Here is a 9,233-nt window from a genome sequence, read left to right as displayed (position 1 = left end):
CCGCTGCCCTCCGCCCGCTGCCCTCCGCCCGCTGCCCTCCGCCCGCTCCACCCACCTGGCTCTGCAGCCGGCGCCTCGCTCTCCGTCTCCATGGGAACGGGCTCCGGGGTCTCTGAGACCGGCGACGTGACCTCTGATGTTTCTGACAGAACGAAACAAGATTTAGAGGAAGATGAGGATGAAGAGGATGAAGAGGAGAAAGAGGAAGAGTACCTTCCGGTGATTGGACGCTGGGTTTCTTCTTCCTCTTGTCTCCATAAACTGGTTTCTTCTTTGGCACGCTGTCTTTGGACGGCACCTCGACGCCTGAACAGACCAATCAGACACCACTGAGGAGGAGAGGCCACGCCCCCTCAAACTGACCACGCCCCTTCAGACTTAAACATTCACCATGAAGAAAACAACAAAATATTTTTGCACTTCTATGAGTTCAGTTGTTCTTCTGCATTGGAATCGGCCGACACTAAACCTCAGATATAGGAGGTGATAAAAGGGGACCAGTGAATCCCTCTGGCCCCGCCCCCTCACCCTGCGCCTGCAGCAGCTTGAGCGTGGCCTCGGCCCGCGCCCGCGCCTCCCTCTGGGCCTTGGTCAGCAGCTTGCCCTCCTTCTTCAGACGCTCCTTCCTCTCCTTCTCCTTCTGCTTCTTCTTCTCCCTGCGCTCCTGCTCCAGCCGCTCCTGCAGGGTGAATTTGAGGTGAGTTTGGGGTGAATTTGAGGTGAGTTTGGGGTGAACGAGCGGCGCTGTTTGCAGCAGTAGAAGAAGACGCTGCCTACCTGCTCCTCCCTCTGCTTCTCCAGCTCCTCCAGCCTCCTCAGCCGTTCCTCCTCCTCCCTTCGCGCCCGCTCCTCCTCCTGCAGACAGTCACAGTCAGACTGCAGCCTCAGCAGGACTACGTTTCCCAGCATGCCCCAGTCAGCCTCCCACCTCCTTCATCTTGGCCAGCGCCTCCTGCATGGCCTTCACTGTGGCCTTGCTGGGCCCCTTCTTCTTCTCCTCTTTCTCTCCTTTCTTCTTCTTCTTGTCCTTCTTCTTCTTGTCTCCTTCGTTCTCGTCTGCAGAAGAACACAAAGTCATCGCTTTGCTTCAGACAGATAAACACTCACCTGATGACATCATACCTTCTGCTGCTGGCTCCACCCCCTCCTGTTCATCCACAGCAGCAGGAGGCGCCGCTGCCTCCCCCGTCTTCTTCTCTGGTTCTGGTTTGGCCTCCACGGTGGCCTCCTTCTCCTTCATCTTCTTCTGCTTCATCCTCTCCTCCTCTTTCTTCTTCTTGTCCCTCTCCTTCTTCTCTGCCTTCTTTTGCGCCGCCGTTTTGATCTTGAAGCCGCCCGCCTCATCCTCCTGCTCCTCCTCGCTCTCCGCCTTCGCCCCCTTCCCTTTGCTCTTCTTCTTCTTCTCTCTCCTGAAGCTCACCTCCTCATCCTCCTCGTCAGACTCCTCCTCCTTCCCTGCCTCTCTCTTTGGCTCCGCCTCCTTTGGCTCCTCGTCGTCGGACGCAGACTGTCTCTTCCCTCCTTTCTTCCCAGCCTTGGCCTTCTGCCGGGAGCGGGAGGAGCTGTTGTCGTCGTCGGAGTCGGAGGGCGGTGCAGCAGGAGGCGCCTGCAGAAACAACAACAAATAACCAATAAATGAGGTTTTATCTCTGAAAGGTCAAAGTTGAAGTTCAGACATTATGATGCCAATGTCATCAGATAAAAACTAGAACTTTTCCTCGCCTTGTTCTTCTCCTTCTGCTCTCCGTTCTTATCTCCATCAACATGGCCTTCCTCCTCCTCCTCATCCTCAGGACTGGCTCCACCTTTCTTCCCCTTCCTGGTTTTCTTCTTCTCTGGTCTGGGAGGCTCTGGAGTGTCTACTTCTTCTGTGGTTTCTGCTTTCTGCAGCAGAAGAGAGGCAGTGAATGTGAGGAGGTGGACGGTGCGTTTAGGTGCATTCAGGTGCATTCAGGTGTACCTTGGCCTTTCCTCCCTGAGCCTCCAGGGAAAGCTCCTCCAACTCCTTCAGGATGTCGTCCTCACTACGGAGAGAGAGAAGGGTCAGAGCGCTGCAGCAGAGGGCAGAGAAAGACTGGCTGATTGGTGGCCTACTCAAAGTCCTCTCTCTTGGCTGCTTTCTTCTTCTTCTTTCCTTTCTGCTCTTTGGAGGCACCGGCTCCCTCAATCTCTGCAGCCAGAGCGTCGATGTCCACGCCGTCATCTTTGGCACTGGTCACACACACACACCGTCAGAAACACACACACACCATCAGAAACACACACACCATGAGGTCAGGTGATCAGAGCTGCTGCTGACTCGTCAGTCTCGTTGTGACCCGGCTCCCTGAACTCAGCCTCACTTTGTTCTGAGCGTTCAGCGCTAACTGTTAGCAGCACCACGTTTCACCACAAACATCCAACTAGAAAACTAAAAGTTTGACATTTTTATAATCGTTTACACTCCAAAAAGATGCTTTAATTCTCTGACCATAGAGGAACACAGCCTGCCCAACCGGTTGCTGCCTGAAATAAGACGACTAAACATTTAACTAATTGTAAATCAGCAATAAATCAATTAATCACATAAATAAATTACAATGAGTTCAATCGTTTCTTGTTGCATGATTTTCTCTTTCAACCAAAGTCTGGGTGATAAAACTCTTCAGTCTTTTTTTAAGGATAATTTTGTTTCCAAAGTTTTTATAATTGGTTTTAAATGATAATTTTAAAAGTTACAGTGTTACACGTTGATCAGAATTGATAGTTTACTGGTTTTTGTGAATGTATTATTGCATTATTATCTAATTACCATCATATTACTAGATAAACACAATGATTTAAGAGCTGGAGGGGTTCCCACTTAAACTTTTAATATTTCATTTTTTATTTTGAATCAGTTGGTAGTACTGTTGCCTTGCAGCAAGACGGTCCTGGGTTCGATTCCCGACCCGGGGTCTTTCTGCATGCAGTCTGCATGTTCTCCCTGTGCATGGTGGGTTCTCTCCAGCTTCCTCCCACAGTCCAGAAACATGACGGTCAGGTTAACTGGTCTCTCTAAATTCTCTCCAGGTATGAGTCTCGCCCAGAAAGTTAGCAGGAGAGGCACCATCACCTCCTGACCCCACCGGGGACAAGGGGGTTAGAAAATGGAAGGATGAATATTTTATTTTCCCAAAGACAAATTAAATATTGTAACTCATATCATCTTCACAGATAATGATCCAGTAGCAGTTGTTAGCTGTTATGATGGATTTAAAGATGGTTTTAACTTTCTCCTCTTTTCATCTTCCCTGGGACTGGGGGTCAAAGTTCATGTATTACAACAGTATAATCTACTGGTTATAGTCTTCATTTCCGGCCGGCATGTAGGAACATATACGGTAATAACTTTTGACTGTTTATTACAGATTCCAGGTGAGTCTGTTCGTGTTGGCTGAACTCGCAGCACACCTGTCTCAGCTCTCAGGTGTGCGCCAGGTGTAATCCTTCCCTCAGCTCACGGTTCAAGCACACCTCTCGCCCGGTTAACGGGTCTCCAGGTAAACTCACCTGGCTAACAGTAAAAGCAGCGGGTCGCCTCTTTAAACTGCAGTGCGGCTGGTGGCAGCTGTTTACAGAGTGGGAGCTAACGCGGCTAGCCGCCACAGATTCTGACGGTCAGCCCCAAACTGCGGCCTGGAGGCCGGCTCTGGGCTACGCCACTCAGAGATAGTTCACCACAGCCCCGGTGGTTGTGTAATTAATCCTAAACCACTTCCAGGTTGTTAGCAGCCTCACCTGAACTCACACACCTACAATGACTCGTGGTTAGCATGTTAGCATCACTTAGCCGATAAGCTAACGGTTCAAACAGAGGGGAACGGGCCCGTTTCAGGTATGTAAGGCGGCGGGGAAGTTCTCTCTGCCCGGTCCCACCCTGGAAGGATGTTTATGGACAGTAGGACATGTCATTCCTACCTGTCCTCTCCAGATTTCTTTTGTTTCTTCCCCATGGTGCCACTGTGCTTCTGCTGAAACTTGGCTCTCTTCTGGCAGACGAACACGACGGCTCACATTGGACAAAGATTCTATATTGTGAACACAATGGGGAGATATCTCACTCTGCTTAAAAAATTAAATATTAGTAAGATTAAACAGCGCGTTTCCTAAAGAAATGTGTTAAAGCATTCTTTACATCTATAATACAAGTTTACATAATTAAGTAACAGAACAGTTACAGTAAACGAGTGAATTAATTTAGTATATTCTTGACCTAACGTCAGAGTGACACATCTTCATTTTAGCTCCTCCAGGTGGACACATGGCTTGGAGATGAACTGCTGCGCATGCGCTTTGTCGTATTTACATCTTCCTTTTTAAAAAAACATTAATTATAACTATATTACATGTTGTTGTATTAAAAATTAGTAAAAATGCCCACATGTAAAAATAGTCTTTATTTTCAAACACATTTAAACTTTAGTTATTAATAAATTTTGAGGTAAACAGCAGCAGATGACAAGTTTATATGAGGTCAGACTAATGTTAGTGTGACAGAAAAAGAGAATTAATCTTCTTTAATTAATTCTTACTGATACGGAAAAGGATTAAGGCCAAAGAAAGACAGATGGAAAAATTTGGGGAAAAAATTACAGAACTTTTAGACTGAAATCAGATTTGGAGAAAAAAGAAGAAATAATTTGAGATTGGAGTCAGAATTATGAATTTAAAGTTAGATTCTGACTTTTATTTGTTAGTTTTGAGACTTAAATCTAGGATTCTGAGATTAAAAACATAATTTTAAGAATAAAGTGTATACTCTTTTGTTTTCATCAGCCTTAATCTTCTTCTGTCCATATTTTTTGTGATCGTGTTCTGGTTAATATCCACAGTATGTGGAGTTTGTTGTTTCTGACTGCTGTAATGACAGTAGCAGCCTGCAGGGGGCAGCGGTCCTCAGCCCATAGCAGCCACTAGGACGTCACAGAGGTTGTGCAGGCGGCTGTGCAGGCGGCTGTGCAGCGGCCCGCTCTCGCAGCGCAGCAGCGCGCTCAGAGCAGCGGCGGCCCGGTGAGGACAGAAGCGTTCTCCCAGCAGAGCCTGGGCCAGCGAGGCGCTGAGCCGCTCAGGAAGCCAGGCGGCCGGTACCTCCACCCGGCAGCTCTCCACCCGCCCGTTCTTCACCTCCATCTGGAGCTGAGCGCTACAGCGAGCCGCCGGCTGCTCGTCCCTCAGCTCCAGCTGCGTCTCCACACTGAATTTTGGCGTCTTCCCAAACGTCCACTCCCAGCTGCGTAGCTCCGCCTCCATACTGCCAACGCCCGGAAACAGAGCCTCGTCGGCCGGGTCGACCCGCCGGGACGCAGACATGATGCCAAACTCTGCAGGTCAGAGCGGGAGAGGACAGAAAGACGTCAGCCAACCAGACCTCATCGTTTTCACCCAGACATCGAAGAGCACAGAGGACCTGAGCTGTACTGCTGCACCACAGCCTCCAGCAGCTCCTCCCACTGCAGGGAGGGGGCGTGGTCTGTCAGGTTGGCCACAGGTGAGGGGACGCTGGGTGTGGCGTTGCTACGGATACCGGGACAAGAGGGGCGGAGCAGAGCGGCAATGGCAGAGCGGTCTGCCGAGTGGAGGAGGGTACAGTGATGGTAGGAGGACTTCCTGCTGAGTCTGGACGCTGTGCCTGAAACAACATGAATGACAACAATAGTGATCGATCGATCAACCAATCAATCAATCAATCAGGTTCAGGTGTACAGCATATTTCAGCAACAAGAAAATTCAAAGTGCTTTCCATCATCAAAATACAAAAATAAAGATATCAGTCACCATTTTGAGGAAATAATGATGACAATTTTGTGAAATGTCATCAACAAAATCATCAATACACATCAAATATATTGATCAATGCAGTTCTGAAAGTAAGAAGCAGCTCTAACCAGCTGGGGTTTAGTCCAGATTTTAAGGAACTCAGTGTTTCAGCTGTTTTCCAGTTTTCCAGAAGTTTGTTCCAGATGTGTGGTGAATAGAAGCTGAATGCTGCTTCTCCATGTTTGGTTCTGGTTTTGCTCTGCATCCAGAACCAGAACCAGAACCTGAGAGGTCTGGAAGGTTGATATAACTGCAACAGATTTTTAATAATGTTGTGGTGCTAAACTGATCAGTGATTTATAAACAAGGCCAACTTTGTAACCGTCTTTATGTGGCCCTGAGGGTTAAGGTCAGAGTTCATCCTGATCTCTATTTTCCAGCAGTAATGACTGAAGATCGATTGTCAGCAGGGGGCGCCAGCCTACCTGAGATCTTGTAGCGTCTGTTCAGTAAAATGTCCAACCTGTCCGTGGCCTGGACGTCCAGCTGCGGCCGGACTCTCCGCACGGCGTCCGTCACCACCTTCAGGTTCCTCTTCCGGTCGTACGCCTTCTTGGAGGCGAAGAAGGTCAGGTTGAGGTTCCCAAGGTCGTGGTAGACCGTCCCGCCGCCGCTGCGTCTCCGGGCCACAGGGACCTGAGCGCTCCTCATGGCCGGCAGGTTGCACTCGGCCCACGGGTTCTGATGGCGGCCGATGACGACGGCGGGCCGGTTCCTCCACAGCAGCAGGATGCTGCGTTGGTGCAGGTCAACGTGGGCGTCGATCCAGTCCTCCAGCGCCAGGTTCTGGAACACATCGGTGGACTGAGACTGGAGGACCAGCCCAGGACTGGACAGGTCCATGAAGAGGCAGCTGGAGCTGCTCCAGGCCCGCTGGACATAAAACGTCCCTCTGAGGTGGGACAGCATCGTCCTCCTGGGGTCTAAAGCTTCATCACACCTGGGGTCAGAGGTCACATACAAGAAGCAGTTTATTCACATGTACAGTACGTAGCGTAATTGTCAGAGTTGGGTTGTAACTCAATTTTGGGGAAAAAAAACTACTTTTGGTAGTATTTCTACTATATTGTTTTGTTTTTATTTATTTTTTCTTGAGTAATTTTACTATGAATCATTTCTCTTACTTGAGTAAAATTTCTGAATGTTTTGACCAGAGACACACCTGCAGGTTTTGTTAGTTTCATCAGTTTTTATTGAACTGATTTTGTTTTGTTACTTATATAAAATGATCAAAATTTTCACTTAACTTTATGTTTTGATCCATCTGATATGTAATTTAAAGATATTAAATGATTAAAAACTGCATGAGTTATTCACTACTTGAGACATTTTTACCAAATACTTCTTTTCTCTAAATTTTTTGGATGGCAGCATTTTACTATAATTTGAGTCAAAATATTATAAAATTGTGTTACTATGACTTGAGTGTGATTATCTGGTTATTTTTAAAAATTAGTAAACAAAACATAATCTATAATCTCAAAAACATTTCCATAAATTTTAATTATATTTAAATACAATTTCAATTTATTTTTAGTGAGCATTTTTACGCCAACGAAACGGTTATTTTTAATCATTAATATTTATTTAACACGCGACTCGCCCCGCCCTCTCTGAACAGCAGCGTTAGCATTAGCTTTAGCATTGATCTCTTCCGTTTTCTGCTGAGAAACCAACAATAAAAACTGTTTTATGAAGGTCACTACTTCAAACCACACATTAAATATTGACGTAGCTGTAAAAGAGCTACTGACCTGACCCAAGGAGACGCTGCTTCTGGACACCAGCGGTGCCCGTTTAGCTCGCTGGATACACAACTTCCGTTACACCCTTCAGAATAAAAGCCGAACGTTGATTTGGAAATCATGTAAACATGAAAATAACTGTCATGGTACAGTTCTACAATAAAATTCACATGTATTCTATTTAGGAACAAGAAAACAAAAACCAAGTTTATTATAATAAAGAATGTTAATTTCCATAACCTTTGTAACAACATCTTAAACTTTACCATCTGTTTTTGACACTTAAGAGCTTTCATGTTATTTGGCTGGTTTACATTTCTTTTTATTGATATAAGCCTTCATTCTTTACTTTTTTCTCTAACCAGACTAAATTTGATGGTGTTGTTTTAGTTTACATATTTGTGTTTTAATTCCTGTTTATCTCAGTTTTTAAAAGATATTTTACTTACATTTGTCATAAAATGTATGTCAATCTGTTCATGATTGGGATTTTTTTGTTTCTATATTTAACATCCCTCTTTTTGCAGCTAAAGTATCACTTTAACTTGTTTTTAATATTTTTGTTATTACTGCTAATATTTTAATCGAACCAAGTATTCGGATAATTAGCATATTTTTCATATTTAAGTCGATTAAATGGGTGCTTGTATACAGCTCTATGAATTAAAGTCTGTGCTCTTATTCTGAAGTAAAATTTCACATTTAATACTGGAGTTTCCGTTCAGTCCGTCCCTGTAATGTATCCGGAGTTGACGTTCTTTTTAACTGGTAAAGGTTCCACTTGGTGGATTTTTCGTTCATCTAATTTGTTTTGTTAGATTTTGATCTTAAGTTTGAACATCTGTCTGACTTTATTGTTATTTTATCTCTTTGTAGTATGGATTGATCGATTGACTGATTGGAGTACACTAATATAATTTAGGCTTATTTTATACAGAGGAAATAAGTTAGTTTATTATATTTAGACGCCACCATGACCAACACTAATGCTCCAACATAAATAACTGAAACACATCCTGCATTGTATCTACAAAAACTATTCACCTTCTTGGATATTTTACCCTTTTATTGAATTTACAAATCAATCATCATCAACAAAAACTGACTTTGACCTGAAAAGTTTCAACAATGAGAAAAATGTGCAATATAACATAACTAATTGCCCAAATTTTTCCCCTCCTTTAAAATGGTTGACCCAGTTTGACAGAGGCCCAGTCAACTAGTCAACCAGTCGTCTCAGAAATAGAGGAATGGAGACAGATGGACCAGGCAGAAAAGATTCCAGCAACGGTAGATGCAGCAATTCCAGTCAATAACAACAAGTGAAGGAGAAACTCCAGAAATACCAACGTCTGAAAGCAGAAATAGAGAAGTTGTGGAGAGTGGAGGCCTCAGTGGTGCCAATGGTCAACCTGGAGCGTTAACCCCACATCTGGGGGCGTGGCTGCAGCTGATTCCAGGAACAACCACAAAGTCTCGGTTCAGAAAAGTTCAGCTGAGATACTTAGAAGAACCTCAGATGGAACCGAACAAAATTCATGTGTTAGAACCTGGATCTGATGAGCTCCGTTTGTCAGATTAAATGTACTTTTTGAAAAGAACAACCTTTACAACCACTTCCATTAAATGTGTTTTTATTGGTCTGATGTG

The 9,233-nt window shown here is 45.2% G+C and overlaps 2 protein-coding genes across 3 annotated transcripts in view; both read right to left on the bottom strand.

Annotated features, from left to right (window-relative positions):
- The window catches only part of eif5b (eukaryotic translation initiation factor 5B), a 9,462-nt gene extending 5,396 nt beyond the window's left edge, over positions 1-4,066 (bottom strand). For both annotated transcript variants that reach the window (XM_055026195.1, XM_055026196.1), the window contains exons 1-10: positions 3,940-4,066; positions 2,095-2,211; positions 1,961-2,024; positions 1,723-1,884; positions 1,123-1,606; positions 929-1,056; positions 778-855; positions 529-679; positions 214-306; positions 56-142 (exon numbers count right to left, since the gene is read on the bottom strand). In XM_055026195.1, coding sequence (XP_054882170.1) covers positions 56-142; positions 214-306; positions 529-679; positions 778-855; positions 929-1,056; positions 1,123-1,606; positions 1,723-1,884; positions 1,961-2,024; positions 2,095-2,211; positions 3,940-3,974 — 1,399 coding nt within the window. In that variant the 5' untranslated portion in view covers positions 3,975-4,066. The remainder of the gene's footprint in view (positions 1-55; positions 143-213; positions 307-528; positions 680-777; positions 856-928; positions 1,057-1,122; positions 1,607-1,722; positions 1,885-1,960; positions 2,025-2,094; positions 2,212-3,939) is intronic.
- Positions 4,067-4,398: 332 nt separating this feature from the next.
- lipt1 (lipoyltransferase 1) lies at positions 4,399-7,655 on the bottom strand. The gene is made up of 4 exons (XM_055026198.1): positions 7,593-7,655; positions 6,264-6,778; positions 5,429-5,650; positions 4,399-5,342 (listed from the first exon to the last, which is right to left on the bottom strand). The coding sequence occupies exons 2-4, from the start codon at positions 6,745-6,747 to the stop codon at positions 4,918-4,920; spliced, it is 1,131 nt and encodes a 376-aa protein (XP_054882173.1). The 5' UTR covers positions 6,748-6,778; positions 7,593-7,655; the 3' UTR covers positions 4,399-4,917.
- Positions 7,656-9,233: the final 1,578 nt, after the last annotated feature.

This window comes from Poeciliopsis prolifica, unplaced genomic scaffold (assembly GCF_027474105.1).
Source record: "Poeciliopsis prolifica strain line A6 unplaced genomic scaffold, Auburn_PproV2 SCAFFOLD181, whole genome shotgun sequence".
Classification (NCBI taxonomy): Eukaryota; Metazoa; Chordata; class Actinopteri; order Cyprinodontiformes; family Poeciliidae; genus Poeciliopsis; species Poeciliopsis prolifica.
Note: the sequence above shows the minus strand (reverse complement) of the source record. Positions and strands in the feature narration are given on the sequence as shown.

Bases quoted from the DNA above. Each gene is read 5' to 3' on its own strand.
- lipt1 (XM_055026198.1), bottom strand. From the start codon at position 6,747: ATGCTGTCCCACCTCAGAGGGACGTTTTATGTCCAGCGGGCCTGGAGC. The intron at 5,651-6,263 runs GTAGGCTGGCGC...ATGTTGTTTCAG, and splicing joins CAGACGCTACAAGATCTCAG to GCACAGCGTCCAGACTCAGC. The intron at 5,343-5,428 runs GTCCTCTGTGCT...TCTGACCTGCAG, and splicing joins GGTGCAGCAGTACAGCTCAG to AGTTTGGCATCATGTCTGCG.